The 19,118-nt window shown below is 46.2% G+C and overlaps 1 protein-coding gene and 1 pseudogene across 1 annotated transcript; both read left to right on the forward strand.

Moving 5' to 3' along the window:
* Positions 1–1,515: 1,515 nt before the first annotated feature.
* Positions 1,516–6,140, forward strand: LOC123063307 (uncharacterized; annotated as a pseudogene).
* Positions 4,061–8,494, forward strand: LOC123063308 (putative glutaredoxin-C2). Its single transcript, XM_044487049.1, has 3 exons — positions 4,061–4,325; positions 6,792–6,951; positions 7,506–8,494. The coding sequence occupies exon 3, from the start codon at positions 7,712–7,714 to the stop codon at positions 8,024–8,026; it is 315 nt and encodes a 104-aa protein (XP_044342984.1). The 5' UTR covers positions 4,061–4,325; positions 6,792–6,951; positions 7,506–7,711; the 3' UTR covers positions 8,027–8,494.
* Positions 8,495–19,118: the final 10,624 nt, after the last annotated feature.

The following is a 19,118-nucleotide window of genomic DNA, read 5'->3' on the forward strand; positions in this document are numbered from 1 at the left end:
TTATATATATGACCTAAATTACAGCCCAATAGGCCTAAAATACAGCCCAACAGGCTAAAAATCAGATGGGCCAGCGTGCTAAACATGCCACGGGCCGGCCCATTTAATAATCAGGCCGTGCCTGGGCCAGAGAGCCACGCTATTAAACGTGCCACGGCGGGCCGTGCCGGGCCAGGCACGATTAGCACGGGCTGGGCCGTGCCGTGCCGGGCCGGCCCGTTTGGCTAGGTCTGGGCATGGGCGTGCCTCTTTCGAAAAGGGAAAAAACCCGTGCTCACGGTTCGGTTTTTCATTCGATTATTTTCGTGAAAAAAAGTTCATCAAAATCTATCAACATCGGACCTAGTTTTGACGATCTCGACATGAGGAATCCAACGGTGAAAATGGTTCGAGATTTGGATGCACGGTTTAAAAGGTAAAACGTTTTGAATAAGCGGATCTATGAAAAAGAGAAAAACTCAAAGGTTACGACAAGTGGCACACATGCAACGTGCCACTTGACGCAATCTGGGGAGGTTGGGGTGATCGTTATAACGAGTACTCCTCAACTAGTGATTTCGCCCAACGAACACCTACATCGTTCAATAGAAGCTCCCATTTAAAGGACCCACGCTTTCATTAGCTAGGGGTGCCCCTAGCACGAACCCAATTTTCATAACATGTATAATAAAATTGTCATCAAGTTGAAAAAATGGATCCATACTAGTTATGTAAACTTAAAAATGCCAGAATTTAAGAAAACATAGAAGAAACCTTGGCAAAAAAAGTTTCAACATAAGGATATCCATGTTTATATAAACAAATTTTCCATGGTCCAAAGCAATTAGTTTGCCATGGTTTAAATTCATAAAGTTTGCCATGTTCCAAACATATAAAATTTGCCATGATTTGAAGTAGGGATTTGCCATGATCCAAATAATGATTTTTTCCATGGTTTGATTTTTTATTTTTATTTGCATTCGATAAAAAATCAATTTGCCATGTTGAAAAATAAAAAAGTTCCATGATCCGAGGTATGGATTTTCCATTGTCCAAAAAAATGTTATTGGTTAAAAAGGCAAATTTGTGATGGTCTAACCTACATCTTTTCCATAGGCAAACAATAACTTTTTCACATTTGAAAATATGAATATGCCTCCGCCTCCCCTAGCCGCGCGCATCACGGTTGGATCTACAATACCATTTGGGAACCGACGGAAGTCACTGGTGCTACCGCCGCATGCCCTCGTTGTGCCTGGGTGGCGTCGTTGTGAGTTGGCGGGTGGGGACGAGAAGAAGACAAGGTGAGGGGAATAAACGAGTGGGCGACCGAGTGAGGGGAAGATGCGAAGGATTCTGAAATGTCGCTGACAACGAGGCACAAAAATTTACTCCGTGGTTTATATTAATATAATTCAACGATAGGAAGCACGTTCATGACGAGATTTTAAAATTTTGACGTCAGATTTTTATGGATTCCATTATTTGATGATTTTAATAAGTTTAAAACATAATAATTTTGTGTAGAAACGAAGGAAGGAAAAGGAAGGAAACGATCGATTCAGCTGGCCTATCCATTCTGCTCCTCTCCCACCGAAACCCTCCCCTCCGGAAAATCCCCCAAACTTTGGTTGGCCAAAATCATGGACGGAGATCGACGGACGCCGGCGGCCGCGGCCGCATCCGTGCTTGACGACGACGACCTCCTCCGCGAGATCCTCCTCCGCCTCGGCTTCCCCACCTGCCTCGTCCACGCGGCCCTCGTCTCCAAGCGGTGGCTCCACCACGCCTCCGACCCGGCCTTCCTCCGCCGCTTCCGCGACCGCAACCCGCCCCGCCTCCTCGGGATCTGCCTCTGCTTCTCCGGCCGGTACCGGTTCGTGCCGTTCCCGCCGCAGCCCCCGGAGCTCGCCGCTCCCATTCGCCGGGCGACCTCCTCCTGCGCCGCCGCCTTCGCCCGCAGAATCCTGCCAATCAAGCACTGCCGGAACGGCCGCCTCATCATAGAGTTCTTCGACGACGACAGATGCGATTACTCCCTCGCTCCGCTGCTCGCCGGTGAGCCCGCAGCCGTCCTCCCGACGACCCCGCTACCCCACCTTGACTGGGACACCACTCAAGGTAGATTGGTTGAGATGTTCCTGCCCGAGGATGGGGGCCGCAACGGCATCACCTTGCTGTATCTCTGGGCGGTCCGGCGAAAAGTCTACGCCGAGTTGTACGTTCTGGGATCCGGCGGATGGGGCGTCCCAGCCACCGCAGTGACAGAGATAGAGCTCTCGTTTGACACAGAATTCCTTGAAATTCTACCACCCATCCATGGCAAGGTCTTCGTGCTCACCGACTCTGGGTATGCCCTGGGTTTAGAGTTGGCAGCGGCGAGCTTCTTCACCCTTGAGCTCCCAGTTGGAGTGCGCCACAATTACAAGCTCTCATGTGCGGAGGATTCCGGGCTCTATCTTGTCAGTGCAGATGGGTTTCAGCTCAGTGTGTAGCTCCATCCGATGTCGGGCGACGGCAATGGTGCTGGCTGGCTGCTGGTGGACACATTTTGTGTCCGTGAGGCTGAGGCTTGTGCACGTCTTGTAAGGGACCGTTGGATCCCTCCCGGTAATTACCTTGATGTTGCTGCGGTCGGGGACAATGCCGACTTTGTGTTCTTGGATCATACAGCAAGTGGCACTCTCTTTTATGTTCATCTGAGGAGCAGGGTAGTTGAGAAAGTCCATAAGAGGGTGCCAGAAAAATGTTATGTACCTCACCAAATGGCTCTCTCTCCCATTGTGATGATCTGGCCGCCTGTTTTCCCTGCACGAGAGGTAGGACATGATCAAGAGGAATGACCCCCTGTGTTTGATCTTTGTAATATCTTCACCGGGTATGACTTCTGTAATAGAGAGGTATGTTTCTGACTGTGGTAATGGAAATTGATGAAAAATCAAAATTATGCTGATGGGCTTGGTTGCATCTCGTCTGACTAATGTAATGTATGCTATTTCACCGTGATGTTCCTCTCCTTAGTTTGGAATGTGTTTGCAATGTGTTGAAACAATGTGTGCAAGTCTATCTGCTATTTACCCAGAACTAAAATATAGTAGACTCTTTAAATGTAATGGTTACCAATGTGATTAACAGATACAAAGATTAGTCGATTCAAATGTGTAGAGTTTGTGTCACCAGCTCATAGTCGTAATCTTGTAGGTTGGATCATAAGAACCTTTTTTCATCTCAATAAATAAAAACTAAGAGTAGTGCATTGCAAGAGACCAAGCTGAACTGCATTGAATCTTCTAAACTTGATTGCAGTGTATATAACATATTTGTTGTGTGAAGAGTCGGTAACTAAGATTTTTCTGGTAATGATCAGTAGTGCAGAAAAACTTTGAAAGATGGCCATGTAAAAATGACAAGCATCAACTGGAAGAGAAATACCTGAAAGTACAACTCGTGGCAAGCTTCGTTTCTGTTACGGACAGGGATGGCTCAAACGATAAGATAAGTTACGCATGTGTTGTGCTGTACATTATTATTTGCATTAAACCTGACTTCTGTTTTCCAATTTTTATGTCCACAAAGCTATAATCCACCCATCATCACTAGTTCACTACTATTAGTTCTAAGGAAAAATTTGATAGACTTCATTAGATGAAGTTTTCTCCCAATGGCGCCCATAAAAAATGGGATGGATATCTCTCCCATTATGATGATCTGGCTGCCTATCTTCCTGGCACGGAACATAGGGCATTATCAAGAGGAATGACCCCCCTGTGTTTGATCTTTGTAATATCTTCACTGGGTACAACTTCTGTAATAGAATGTATTCTATTTCACTGTGTTTAATTGCTCTCTTTGGTTTGAAACGTGTTTGTGCATAGAATTTGTCATGGCTGTTGAAACAATGTATGCAGCTCTATGCTATTTGCACAATACAAGATATAGTAGATTCTTGCATTTACTGGTTGCCAACTTGATTAACAGATACTGAGCTTAGCAATGCAAATGTGTAGAGTTTATGTCAGACTCACAACCATATAACACTGGGTGTTGCAGTCATGTAAGATTGATCTTAATAACCTCTGTCATTTATGTTAAAAGGAAATTGAAGTCTGCAGAAGTGTATTGTTAGATATCCACCCGAACTGCACTGAATCTTCCAAGATTGACCACAGCGTGTATAAGATATTGCCGAAATGAAGACGTACGGTAATGAAGATTTTATCATAGTGATCAGTAGTGTAAAAACAAAACCTTGGAAGACAAGCAAGTAGAAATGAGGAGCAGCAACTGGAACAGAAATGACTGAAAGTACAACTTTTGGCAAGGAAGCTTCATTTGTGTTCTGGAAGGTGAGCATGTTGAATGTTAGTTGTGATATCCATCTGCCACATTAGAACTTGTTTATTTCTCCGATTTCTTTTTCCAATCCATCCATCATCACTAGTTCACTACTAGAAGTTATAGGCGAGATCGTTAGGTGTGATCTGGAGCTAGTTCTCTACTTAATTTTGTGCTATCCATTAGACAAAGGGGTTTTAGGTGTGATGCATGATTTCGACATCTCCACACTATTGATATTCCTTCTCACGCACAAATGGGAAAAACAGGCTATTAGAGTGTATCTAAACCTAGCTTATCAGGAACCTCTGGAATCATCAGCTGAAGCATTGATTCAATTGATGCAACCAAAGTTCAGCCTATCTTGAATCTTTTGATTCTTCACACCATTTTTCTATGTATGATTCTAACAACAAAAGTCCAACCTGTTCCGAATCTTGATTCTTCTTCATCTTACTTATTCGAGACACTATTCAAAAATATCAAGGATCAGCCACTCTCCTGGTCATAGCAAACTGTAATTGGCCCCTACCAAAAGAAAAGATAAAAAAAGTGTTAGCTAGAATAGAACCTTTAGACAGAGAACAAATATTCTTCCTGATTAGCCACATCTCATAGCGATTCCCTTGCACCTCAATTAAGCATGCAATCCTGCGCCGACCACTCCCGCCTCTTTACCGGATGCAGCTAGTCATCTACAAATAAGCATCATTTCATCGGCGGCAGGCTTGTCGGCACCACCGACCAGGTCATGACGCTGCACGTCGGCGGCCAGCTCGTGCCGCTGCTCCGCCAGGCTGGCGCCCTCTGGCTCTGAAGATCTATGACAGCAGTGGCTGATGCGTGTGTGCAGTTATGTGTGATCGCAGCCTCGAAGTTGAGCTAAGCTAGTGATCATGTAGCGCATCTAGTGCATCTACATAATTTTGGAAAGGTCATTATCAAACATATTAACAGTCATGATTTTTCAGTTTGACCTCTTGTTGTCATATGACAGATGCAATGGATGCTTTGTGATGAGCATCCTGAGCAATACTAAAGGAGCTTATGCTTATCTTATCTTGTCGTTGCTTAATTTAGCCTACTGTTGTGCTAAGACCTTGAGAGAATCCACGGTATATATAATGCTCCTCAGTAAATGGAGAATATAGTGTCATATCGTACATGTTCTTCTTGGAGCTATATAATGGTAGTAGATAATAGGAGGTAGATGCACTAATTCAGGGAGGTTAGTATGTTGAGGTAGATGCACTGGTCCAGTGAGCTCGGTATGGTACGAGCCAAAAAGAAGGATCTACCTAGGCTGCATTTGGCTTATGGAATTGCAGCTTGTTTGGCCAAAAAATGTTTTTCTACTCTTAGCCTTAGGTGAATGCTGTCGATGGCGGGAGGTAGGGCACTCCATGGGCCAGGGTGTCCTCCATTTCGCTTTTCAAACCCCATGGAAACTCCGAATACATGCGTCATCCTAAGTACAGGCACATCGATTTACTATTATTTGTGTAACCCCTTATTTTGTATACTTTTGTTGCTAATTTCCGTCGCAGATTAACAAATTAGTACTGTAGATTGCAATGCCATTCAGTAACCTTAAACTGAGTGGGTTTAGATAGTAGTTGGTATAAAGGTCTAAAAGATATGGTAGGTCAAGATTAACCTTCTAATTCTATACGTTCTTTTCGGCAATCTCATATCTATCACGGAGAAATTAAGAGATATGTCAAGGCTTCTGTAACAAAGTGAAAAGGCGTTTTTCACTATCAAGTTTGCGCACTAGCTAGTTTGACTGTGTAATGTAATCCTGGTATCCATGCATAAGATTGGCGGTCTTTTTTGGGAAGTTTTTACCCGTATTTGTTGAAAGCATATCCCTCATGACATAGCTTATCATCACATCCTGAATAGGAAGGTATGTTGCTGATGAGGTAATGAAAATTGATGAGAAATCAAAATTAACTGGGTGGGTTTGATTGGACCTCCTCTGATTAATGTATGTTGCTGACGAGGTAATGGAAATTGATGAGAAATCAAAATTATCTGTATGGGTTTGATTGGATCTCCTCTGATTGATGTATGTTATTTCACTGTGTTTAATTCCTCTCCTTGGTTTGAAACATGTTTGCATGCATAGAATTTGTAATGCCTGTCAAAATAATGTGTGCAACTGTATCTGCTATTTGCCTTGCCCAATATTCAAAATATAGTAGACTCTTGCATGTACTGGCTACCAACTTGATTAGCAGATACTGAGCTCAGCAATGCAAATGTGTAGAGTTCATGTCACAGACTCACATCCGTAGAACACTAGGTGTTGTAGTCATTTATTTAAGATTGATCTTAATAACCTTTGTCATTTCATTAAAAGAATGTTAAGTTTGCAGAAGTGTATTTGGAGATATCCATCAGAACTATACTGAATCTTCTAAGCTTGACTGCAGTGTGTATAGACTTGGCAGTAATGAAGAATTTTTTTTTAGCCAAAACAGGAGCTCTGCTTTTGCGTTGAAGATAAGGGATTTATCGTAGTGTAATAGAAATGAGGAGCAGCAACTGGAACAGAAATGACCGAAAGTACAACTTGTGGCAACGGAGCTTCATTTGTGTTCTGGAAGGGATGGCTCAGACGATACAACAAAGGTGAGCATGTTGAATGTTAGTTGTGATATCCATCTTCCACATTAAAACTTATTTATTTTTTCCAAGAAACTTTGCCCAATCCGTCCACCATCACTATTTCACAAGTAGTTCTAGCTAGGAGAGATCGTTACGTGTGATCTGGAACTAGTTCTCTACTTAATTTTCTGGTATTCCTTCTCACGCACAAATGGCAAAAAACAAGGAATTAGAGTGTATCTATCCTAGCTTATCAGGAACCTGTTGAATCATCAGCTGAAGCATTGATTCAATTGATATCACCAAAGTTTAGCCTCTCTTGAATCTTGATTCTCCACACATTTTTTTCTATATATGATACTAACAACAAAAGTTCAGTCTGTCTTGAATCTTGATTCTTCTTTAAAAATATCAAAGATCAGCCACTCTCCTGGACATAGCTAACTGTATGATTTTGGCCCCTCCCAATTCCCAAAAGCAAAGATTAGAAAAGGTGGTGGCTAGAATAGAACCTTTAGACAGAGAACATATATTCTACCCGATTAGCCACATCTCATAGCGATTCCCTTGCACCTCAGTTAAGCGTGCAATCCTGCGCCGACCACTCCATGCTCTTTACCCGCCGCGGTCATCTATAAATAAGCACCGTTGGGTCATCTCCATCATCCAACTCCAAGAACACAACAGCCTAGAGCAAGCTCAAGTGAAGTGAGCTGATCAGATCGACCAATCACAAATCCCCAAGAACAGCCTACTAGCTACCCACCAATTCGCTCGATCAGCAATGGCAGACAGAGTGACGAAGCTGGCGTCGCAGCGGGCGGTGGTGATCTTTGGGGCGAGCAACTGCTTCATGTGCCACACGGTGAAGACGCTCTTCACAGAGCTGGGCGTGAGCTGGACGGTGCACGAGCTGGACAAGGACCCCCGCGGGAAGGACGTCGAGAGGGCGCTCGTCGGCATGGTCGGACGGAGCCCGCCGGTGCCAGCCGTCTTCATCGGCGGCAGGCTTGTCGGCACCACCGACCAGGTCATGACGCTGCACGTCGGCGGCCAGCTCGTGCCGCTCCTCCGCCAGGCCGGCGCCCTGTGGCTTTGAAGAGTCATGGACAGGGACAGCAGTGGCTGATGCGTGCGTGCAGTGATGTGTGATCGCAGCCTTGAAATTGAGCTAAGATAGTGACCATGTAGTGCGTGCTCTGCAGTGCAGCTACATAATTTTGGAAAGGTCATCAAACATATTAACGGTTATGACCTTTCAGTTGTACCTCTTGTTGTCATGAAAAGAGTAGAAAGGATGCTTTGTAAGAGATGAGCATCCTGAGCAATATTGAAAGAGCTTATGCCTATTATCTTGTTGCCGTTGCTTAACTAATTTGATGCTTTGCTTAATCTGGCTGGCTGTTGTGCTAAGGCCGCAAGAGAATCCACGGTATATATAATGCTCCTCGGTGAATGGAGAATATAATGTCATATCTGCTGGAATTATTGGAATTTTATTAGACAGTTGTACCTCTCGGTGTGCATCGAGACGTTAGACAGCAGGCCTTCAAATCCCTGCCTCTCTACAGGAGAGAGGCAATAAGGTTTTTAGAGAGCCCTCTAGCGCAACTGTTGAATCTTCCCTTTTCGTGGCAGAGAACGATGGCTTTTCCCCCAACTTGGATTACCTTCTCGGCGATATGACGAACAGTGCACCAACATCTTCTTCCATCGCAGCGTACGTTTTCTCTATTTTGTTAGGTTTTGCATCCGGTTTAATTCGATTATCATCTCTATTATGATTATCATGTTTTATTTACCTACCGTCTTTTGGTCTTTCTGGATCAAATTTAACGGAAAATTGCTCAAATATTCAATAATATTGCTCACACTTATCTCGGGGCTATAGTACATGGATAGCTTGGGGTAGATGCGCCGATACATAGAGGGGAGATCTCGATGCGTTGAGAACTTGAGATAGACGCACTGGTTCAGCCAGGGTGTGTTTGATTGCCGTGCGCTATAGTACCCGCATTGTATACATTTCCCTACCCAACCTGGCTATGCAAATGCAGCCTTAAATGCACCATTTGCATGTTGTTTGGTTGCCTGCATGCCTTTTTGCCTGCATGGGCAGAACCACACTGCCTGGTGTTTGGTTGCCTGCATGTTAATGGACAAATTCAAAGCATGGTGTTTGGTTGTATGTAACACCTCGTGTGTGGTAACCTCTTTGGCTAGTTGGTGAGGTTACCAGCACACTTCGGCATAACCATGTAGCACACATCATAAGCAGAGCAGAGTATAAACAAAGGATCAACTACTTACGAGCATATTCAGATAAGCAGTACCACACTTCATAACAGTTCTGCTCATAATCCATAAACATAAACAATTCAAAGCAGACTCGATAGTACTCAGGGAGGCCCCGACCCTACTCCTTGGCGGCGAAGGCTTCGTCGTGCTTTCCGCACTTGTTAACGACCTCAATGACATCGTCGTCCAAGATGATGACCTTGAGGGTGTCGAGAGTGAGGAGCTTGAACGTCACCATGTAGCTGATCTTGATCTGATGAACGGTTGCGTAGGTGGCCCAACCCTGATCCAGGGTCACCCTGGCGTTCATCAGCTTCACCGTCACCTTTCAGGAGCAGCCGGTGTTGTTCCTGAGCTTGAACTCCGTCGGCACCACGACGAAGTGCTTGGTGAAGTCCAGGGGCATGGGGATGCACCGAAGCTTCGGTGCAAGGATGACCTTGCAGGAGTGAGTTGGGCCATCCTCCTGATGGTAGTGGCCGTAGTTGCGGCGCTTGTTGCTGGGGGGCTTCTCCATGCCCTCGTCGTCGCCACCCTCAGGCGTCTTCGGGTCTTCCTCGACGGTGGGGGGCAGCACAACCTTGTCGGGCATTGGGTGAAGGGGCTGCTTGCCCTTGTTGTCAACGGCCAGGAGCACCTCCGTGCCCATCTCATTGCTCTCCTCGATCTGCACACAATTCATGGAGTCAAGCAGAGCACAGAGTTCATGGCTTATTGAAGAGCATGTAGTTAAAACGGCATGACTGTCACTCTTCTCCTCCTCTCCCTATATTTACTCTCCCTGCCCACCACTACTTACCCACCCCCTCTCTTCTCTCACTGTCAACCTTCCTCCTCCCCATCGCCATGAGCTCTAGCTCCAGCTCCAATGCCAACCCCTTCCCTTGGGGTATTGGCTGGAGGGCCTTCTTCCTCGGGTGGTCGGCTGGTGACAGTACCAAGTTCGAGAACACCATGGATGTGTGCTTGAACTTCGACTCCATGCCTGTCATGCAGAACGAATCTAATGAAGTGCTCATGAAGGCCACTAAAGAAGAGCTAAAGACGTTGATTCCTGACCCAGCGAAGGGCGCGATGGCAGTTGACATCATTCATTGAGCCATTAATCAGGCCGTCTCCGATGACGCTAAACAAAGGAAGAAGTGGTGCAAGTACAAGAACTACTGGGCTCCTAATGACCGCCGTGTCGCAGTGTACTGGGAGACGGCTATCGCGCCGCCGGCGGTCATCGGTGGGGAGCCTAAAGAGGAGGGAGAAGCGGTGCAGATACCAGCGAGGGCGCCGGAGCCAGGCCGTCGTACCTGGCAGATCGACCTTGACTCCGCCGAGGACGACGACGATGACCCGCCGGCCCGCACGGCGATGAAGAAGATGAAGGCCAGCGGCTCGACTAGCCGCTCCGCACGCCGATGATGGCCGCTGCGGTCAGCCGGTGTCCGTTGTGTACCCCCTATCCCCTAATCCCCTTCTGCATTCCGATCTTGCATCTATGAACTCGTATGAACGGGTATGAACTAGTATGAACTACCCATACGCTTATCTACCTCTATTCCCCATTCCCCTTCGTCGTGGATCGAATCTATCGCCGGATCGAACAGGAAAAAGTTCTGCATGTCGAACAGAGAGAAGTGCTTACCGCCATTGCCGTGCGCCAACTACTGATCCGCTCGCCGGTGATGGAGTCCGGTGGTCTTCTTGCTCTGCTTCGATCCGCCGTCGCCGGTGAGAGTAGGGAAGAGTTGGGAGAGGGGGCGGTGAGGCTAATAACTGCCGGCGCTTTGGGAAGCAACGCGGCTTCTCGAGCATGGTCGCGCACGTGCAGCCGCCGCCACCCACGTGCACCGCTCGGGCCTGGCCCTGGAGAAACTGCCGATTCGTGCGTTCCCAGGGAGCCAGGCCCAGGAGTGCTTTAAGGTTTGTGCCATGCGGGCCGCACAGTAAAGGCGGGCAACCAAGCGGGCGACTTCCTTCCCGCGCGGGCCAGGTTGGGCCTAATGCGGGCAACCAAACACGCCCTCAGTGACGGTGCCAGGAACTGGCCAAGGCCTAGGCTGTCTCGAGCAACCTTCATTACTGTAGCACAATAACTACAATAAATGCTAAAACCAAGGAGGGACTTGGGCATTACGCCCCATGCCATGGGTCGGGCTCCTGAGGCCCATCTCCGTCGGTGGTGGCCACAGGAACTGGCAAGGGCCAGGCAGCCCCAGGCAACCTTCGTTTACTGCAGTGTTATAACTACAATAAATGCTACAGTCAAGGAACGACTTGGGCCTCATGCCCTAGGCCACAGCCCGGGCTGCCTGGGGCCTGTCTCCGCCCGTTGGGTTCAGTGAGCTGATGTTACATATCATCCTCATGCATGAGAACACATTTCAAATCAAGACAAAATTGATGTTGAGCTCAAGGCCCTCCAAGTTCAATTTGCATTACCAAACTTTGGTGCTTAGTTAACTAAGTCTCTAAAGAGCAAAACAGAGTCGAGAAAAGGGTAGGCAAAAGCTAGGGCAGAGCAACAACAATGAAAAGGAGTTGGCCCAACAAGGTGGGTCAGGGGATCCTACTTTTGCCATTTCATCTGAAAAATCAAAGTAGGTGATAGTAGTAGGCTTTTCAGTTTGCAATAAGGAGAGGACATCTCCAACTCGGACCCCTAAAACCAATATGGTATTTATCCGTGGACGCCTGGGACCGGTCATCCAACCATGCCCGCATATAGAATTTGAACAAACTAGACGATTGCCATGTAAACATGACGAAATTAACTCAATTTTAGACATGATTTACATAACAAACGAATATTTCGTCTTTCAACTAAAACCTAAAAAAACACATAAGCTACCTTGTAGTGTATGGTGACCTCGTACGCGTGGCCGGCCTGGTCGGCGGCACGTCCATAACTGTCTGTGTCGTTGTCGTCGTTGTTGTCGACGAAGTGGTCCTTCCAGCAGTGGAAGGGCGTGGGGGAGCGGCGACCCTGCCCGGTCGCCGCCTGGCACTTGTGGAGTAGTTGTCCTACTTCCTCTTGCGCCGTGCAGAGGGTGCCGCGGCCAACGCTGACCCTGGCTGGGGAGCCTTGCCCTTACCCATCTCGCCGATAGCAGCGGCGTCAATCTCACTGAAAGACCACTCCTCGCCGTACTTGGTGAGCTCCCCGTCGAGGCGGCGTAGTCGTCACATAACCATCTTCATGGTGGTTAGCGATCGACCGCGTGCCCAGGCCTCCGTGAGGTCAGCGTCTGAGCGGACCCAGGTTGACGATTCGTTAGACTTGGTGAATGCCGAGTGGTGCACCGCTCCTGCCTAACTGCCCTCTCCTTAGCCGACACGACGCTCCGCGGCGACGAGCAACCGCCACCATCATGGCCATCGAGGTAGTGGAGGCCCTCGTGCACCTTTGTGATCGCCGATGACACCTCCTCCTTGATGGCCTTCCTGCGCCACATGCGGCGTTGCGGCGACACTGACCGATCGATGTGGACCTACCCGCTATGCACCGGCAACGCCGACACGTCCTTCACGTGATGTTCGATTTGGAAGCCACCTTAATGCGGCACAACGACTAAAGTAACCTTTTCGGTCTCCGCGCTGGCATTGAAGTGCGCCGCTCACTCGTCCGGTCGCATCGCTCTGATCGGCATGAATGTCGTGGGGTCATATTAACTCTGGAGCGGTGCTGACCTGCTTGAATGAGTGACAACCGCTTCGTGCGAAGGGCTTTGGGTGGGACCGGAGTGTCGGACGCGTATGTGGCAACGGTCCAGACGCGCGCAAAGCCCCTAGGTTTGTGTCTACTTTATGGGATTTCATACAATCGGATCGCTCCGTGGATCGATGTGATAACGTGTTGGATGACAAACTGCGTCCGAACAGTTCGGTCCGGATGGTTGCGGGAGTTCGTGGGTCCATGGTGAAGATGCCAAAGTCATTCTTGCAACCTTGCACGCTTGGTCAGCGGATCGAGATACGTAGGAGGAGACAACTCTTACAAAGTAACATTCGCTATATTGAATATAGAGCGTGTTTCACATGTTTTGAAGGGCAGACATGTGAAGTCAATTTAGATCGTCGCATCTGAGCCTTCATAATTTTCCTACATATAGGACATATATGTCTCCTTTTTTTGCGGGGATGGACATATATGTCATTCGCTACAGACTTATTCTTCAATTAGATTAAAATTGCACATTTGGTTAACCAACAATAGTGGACTAAAGGTCACACACATTAGAGCCTGGTGGCGGCAACGAGGTCGGTGTTTGTCGGTCACAGACGCGGCCGGCGCAAGGACAATTTTCACAGCGGCGATTTTGGCTGTGGGGTACCAATTCCGGCGGCGGCGGCGACACTTGAAATTATACTAAGCATTGAGCCACACATCCATCCGCCTAATGCTTAGTATAATTTTGAACAATGTCGACGACCCTACTCTCCTCCACGATGAAGGTAGCTGCCTCTCCTCCTTTGAGTGCGACACCTAGTCCGATCGCTAGGAGGGAAGTGGTGGTTGTGGGCGACGAGTAGGAAAGTGGAGGCTCTGGGCGGCAGGGAGGGAAGTGAAGATTGTGTGTGGCGTGGATATGATCTTGGTAGGACATGGCAATGGCTTTTTTATGGCCGTGGTCCACAAGAAAACATGGCGAGCGGCGAAAAAAGTGGCGAGATACATAGCAAAAATGGTTGCAAGGAAGTTGGCATGTAGGCGGCCGTCATTAATTGACACGCCTTTTGGTGTCATGGGCGTCTGACGTCTACACCAGTGCCAGGGAGAGGAGACGAGCCGCGCGGGAGGTCGGGGAGGGAAGTGGATCTTCCAACACAAGTAGTTGGCAGATAGAGCTCCCTTGAAACCAACGCCCTCATCCTTCAAATATGAAGGCTCGCTGCTCGATTTGGAGCGCCCTCATAAATTATGGTATCAAGAGTCGGATGACGACTTCATTAGAGCGGTCATTTCCATAAAATGTCATGCTGACGGTCCCTATGCTGATTGACGCGATGTAATGATTTTGCTAGAGTTGCTCTTAGAAAATTGGTAAATACACTGGCAGTGCTGCAACTCGCACACGATCACTGCTACAGATGCATATTGATTTTCTCTTAAAAAATGTAGAGGTAATAGCATCAGGAGTCCTGGAACTTGTCCAGGATGTGGTGATCTAGTCCAAAACTTGCAAAAGCAAACTATTGCATCCCACAACTTGCACCCAATGTGCAAATTTGGTCCTAGCCAATCAGACAACGACAAGTGGAGCCAAGTCAACAGAGCCAGTCAGCGCAACACCTTTTGCAATTACCCCTTGGCCTTAGCACTAATCAACCCGCACTACACCGCATTTTCACCTGAATTTATTGGATCTCCCTCCCCTCGCCCAATCATTCGTCGCCCTCTCCCCCTGTCCATGATCAGCCGACAGGCCGTGCTGGCTGCGCTCGCGTGAGCCATGACGTCGTTGCCGGACTTCACCGGCGGTGTGCACCCGCCGCCTACCACGCACCAAGTTCGGTCGTTCGGTGTCAACCCTCCGGATTATGGTTAGTCACCCATCCTCTCTGCTCTGTTCCTCCTCTGCTTGATGTCAACCCTCTCGGTCGATGTTCTCCTCCCCGTTAGATCGCCCAGTTTTGAGCTCGTTTCAGGCCCATTGGTTGGTAGTTCGTGGTTGTAGCGCTTCCCGCGATGTTAAACTGGTTATTGGGTAGTCGATTGTAGTCTAGGGTTTTGGGTGAAGTTGAGGATTTTAGGCAAGAACCTAGGGTTCTTGTTTTGAATGCTTTTCGGCCAGACTTTAGGTTTATGGCTAGTACGTACATACTGTTTTGCAAATACATGCCAATTTGGCCTAGGGTTTGTGCGTAGGGGGCAGCATTTGCAGTGTAAAAAGTCTAAACTTTGTTTGGCCAATGTAGGGCATGGCTTGAGATAAGTTGTGGATTAGTACTTAGTTTGTACATTAGCCATGCTAAATTAGTTTGTTACTGCTTTTGTTGAGTTAATTTGCAAAATGTAGTTAACTGAATTTATTTCGTTAACTGAATTCAGTTGTAAGTTGCAGTTAACTGAAACTCAGTTTCTGGAGATAGCTGAATTTATTCAGTTTAATTAGTTAAAGATGCAGTTAACTTGAAGATTCATTTAACTTGAAGATGCAGTTAAATGTATTTATTCAGTTATCTTTATTGATGCTTGTGCTTACATTCTGCACTGTGTGGTTGTAGTTTGTGATTCAGCAATGGGACTTAGTGTGGACACCCCTTTCTTCACATTAGAATTGGAGCATAGTGGACTATTTTGTGGACCAATAAATAACATGGAGTACTATAATCCTTCAGTGGAGGTGCTTGACTATGTTGAGGCTGGCACATTTTCATATGCAGTCATTGAAGAGCACCTGCTATGGTTGGGATATCGTGTCAATGAGCACATCATTTATTGGTGCATGCCTGACAAAATAGTTTCAGATGGTATGCTCAGAATTAGAGGTGATGAGGATGTGAAGCAAATGATAACAGCTAGTGCTCAGCATAAGGTTCTTGCAATCATGGTTGATCATTCAGATTTCATCAGTAATTTCAGGCAAGATTTGATATGTACAGTGGGCGTAATAGAGAATCCTGTCAGAGTGGTAAACCCAAATGCTATTGCAGCCAATGCAGCTAGTTCTCACAGCATCATTTCAGTCAATGCTGAAGATCCAATTTCAGAGTTTGCAGCACATGAGACAGAAGCAGACAACTTGCTAGCTAATGTTGCAGAAGAAGAGCATTTGCTGACTAATGTTGCACAAGGAGAGCACTTGCTGATAGATGTTGCACAAGGAGAGCACTTGTTGTTTGATGTTGCAGCAGAAGAGCATTTGCTAATTGATTTTGTTGAAGAAGATCACTTGCTGACTGATTTTGCCAAAGAAAATCACATGCTGACTGATGTTGCATAAGATGTAGTGATTTCAGATTCAAATTTGAGTGACAGTGATTATGACATAGATGATGGAGATGATGATCTTTATGATGAGAACATTGACTTTGATGTTGATGAACTAGCACTGGGTACTGGGTCAATATGTTAGTCCAAAAAATAGTATAAAAAGTTGCCAAAAGTATGTAAAAGTTGTAGAATATTGGCATGAAACAATCAAAAATTATAGATACGACGAAGACGTATCAGAGACAGAAGCAGACAACTTGCTGGCTAATGTTGCAGAAGAAGAGCATTTGCTGACTGATGTTGCACAAGGAGAGCACTTGCTCTTTGATGTTGCAGTAGAAGAGCATTTGCTGATTGATTTTGTTGAAGAAGATCACTTGCTGACTGATTTTGCTGAAGAAGATCACTTGCTGACTGATGTTGTAGAAGATGTAGTGCTTTCAGATTCAGATTTCAGTGACAGTGATTATGACATAGATGATGGAGATGATGATCTTTATGAAGAAAACATTGACTTTGATGTTGATGAAGAAGCTGAGCAAGAGTCGAAAGAGGTGGAACCTGACTATGTACTTGATGATGAAGATTTGAATATGTCAAGAGAAGAAGAAGAGCAACTGATGTACAAGTTCAAAGCTTTCAATTCTAAGGTGAACATGAAAAACCCTGTATTTAAAGTAGGGATGGTCTTTGCAGATGTGGTTGAGCTGAGGAAAGCTATTACTGCATATTCCATAAGGAACATAGTGCAGATCAAAAAGTTGAAAAATGACAAGATCAGATTTCATGTAGTGCAGATCAAGTTGGACTCCAAGCATGTAAATTTTCTGTCCCTCTTCCTCTGCCTGCATTTTGAGTTGCTCCTCTCCCACCACCTGCAGCTACATTTGACCCTCTTCCTCCACCCGTAGGTGCATTTGCCCCTCTTCCTCCACATATAGCTGCATTTGGCCCTCTTCCTCTGCTTGAAGCTGTAGTTGCCCCTCTTCCTCTGCCTGAAGCTGCAGTTGCCCCTCTTCCTCCACCTGCATATGGATTCCTTTGTCTTTTCCTCCCCCTTCCCCTACCAGAAGCTTGAGAGCCCTCTCCTCTCTCAAGTATTATGCTTGCCCTTGTTTGCCTACCTGCATTCATTTCTGTAGTGACTCTTCGCTGAGGTATTGCAGCACCAACAGCAACAACAAATGAAGACTGCTTTGGTAGTGGGCCATGAACTCTTTGTGGAGCTCTTCTTGAAATTTCTCTTTGAACCATGATGTAGACCATATTGGTTGGTGACTGCATTGGATCCAGTATAGGATTAGCCTGACTAAGGAATATGTTCTGCACAAAAACATTGAGCAATTCAGTCATGTACAGCAAAATTCAGAGAACTATAGTAAATTCAGACAGCTAAGTAAATTCAGTAAAGTAAAATGCAGTAAATTCAGCAACCTGAATAAATGTTGGGTCATCATAGTTTTCATCAACTAGCTCTACCCCTTCTTCAATGAGAGCTTCCTGCCATCTGTAATGCCCCTTCCTATTGTGATCAGCTCTACCACAAATTGAGCAGTGCATTGTAACACCTTTCTTTTTCAAAACCCTAACACCATTCTTCATCTTCTCCTCAGGAGTCTTCTTCCTGTTTTTCTTGGGCCTTCCCAAATGTTTTGTAAACACAGGTGGATGCACCTTATAAGCATTCTGTACCTCCCACACATTTGGGTCTCCTAGAGGGACAAGAGTGTATCCATATGCTTTCAGATATGTCCTAACAGTGTAGCACTCATGTACCATTGTCTCTGGGTCAATCCTCTCCTCCCTACAACAAGCTATAGAATGCCTACATGGTACTCCAGACAACTGTCATCTCCTGCAATCACATTTGTGCAAACCAAGATCAACTGTGTAGCTATTGTTACCTGACTGAACTCTGAACATCTGTTGGCCAGCTTCTGTTACATGGCAATTAGCAGCAAATTCAATGTTCTTGTCCAATTTCTTCCTGATCTTTGGGCATATTCTCTGCCCTGCCCACTTTTCTATAGCTTCTCTTTGCTTACTCACCATCTTGTGCATTATCTTATAAAAAATATACTCAAGCATGCTTAGCACTGGCATTTCTCTACCCTCGGGATATAACTGTTAAAAACTTCAGAGTTATTGTTCAGCGGGATGTCACATTTTGGAAACCACTAAAGAATGCGTTGCACCAAGTTTTCCACTCTAGTCTTTTCAGTCCAGTGGAAAGCAGCTGAGCTGTGACCATCCATTTTTCACAGTTCTCTCTCCACTTCAACTTGTTTGGTGATCTGGCAATGGCCCACGGGTCTTGCTTCAGTACCTCTCCTTTGTGCTCTCATTGAAATTTTGGTAAATATGCCTCACACAAAACTTGTGCTCGGCATCTGGCCAAACTTTGTGGACAACATTTATCAAACGTTTCTTATTGTCTCTCATAAGTGTGAAAGGAGCACTATTGGTGATGCTCGGATCATCTTTCAAAGTTGTGAGAAACCACTCCCAAGAACTTGTGCATTCTACTTCCACCCAGCCCATAGCAATGGGGAAAATGCAGTCATCAGGATCAATGCCAACTGCACTAAGCAGCACACCTTTGAACAGTGTTTTCAAACATTTTCTGCCCAATGGAAATTTTGTGTCTTTGACCAGTCCAGTTGTCAGCAAAAAATTAAGCCAGGGTTCTTCTCTCTTAACTCATGTCCATAATCCCATAGTCTACTGAATTCCTCTTCTTCATCACCATGGATCTCCTTCAGTGCTGCTGTCCTAGCCCTAGCTAGCTTTCATCTATTAGGGTGCAATTAAACTCCTTTGTTATTTTCCTTGAAAATGTTCCAAGTGACATCTTCTGGTCATCTCTGAACTCATCTATGAAATAGTTGCAAAGGAATTTAGATGTCATGTCCTTCAACCTTCACTTGTTCTGACACATATGATCTCCATAGCAGGCCTTGGTGTC

The sequence above is a fragment of the Triticum aestivum genome, chromosome 3A (assembly GCF_018294505.1).
Source record: "Triticum aestivum cultivar Chinese Spring chromosome 3A, IWGSC CS RefSeq v2.1, whole genome shotgun sequence".
In the NCBI taxonomy this organism is placed as follows: domain Eukaryota; kingdom Viridiplantae; phylum Streptophyta; class Magnoliopsida; order Poales; family Poaceae; genus Triticum; species Triticum aestivum.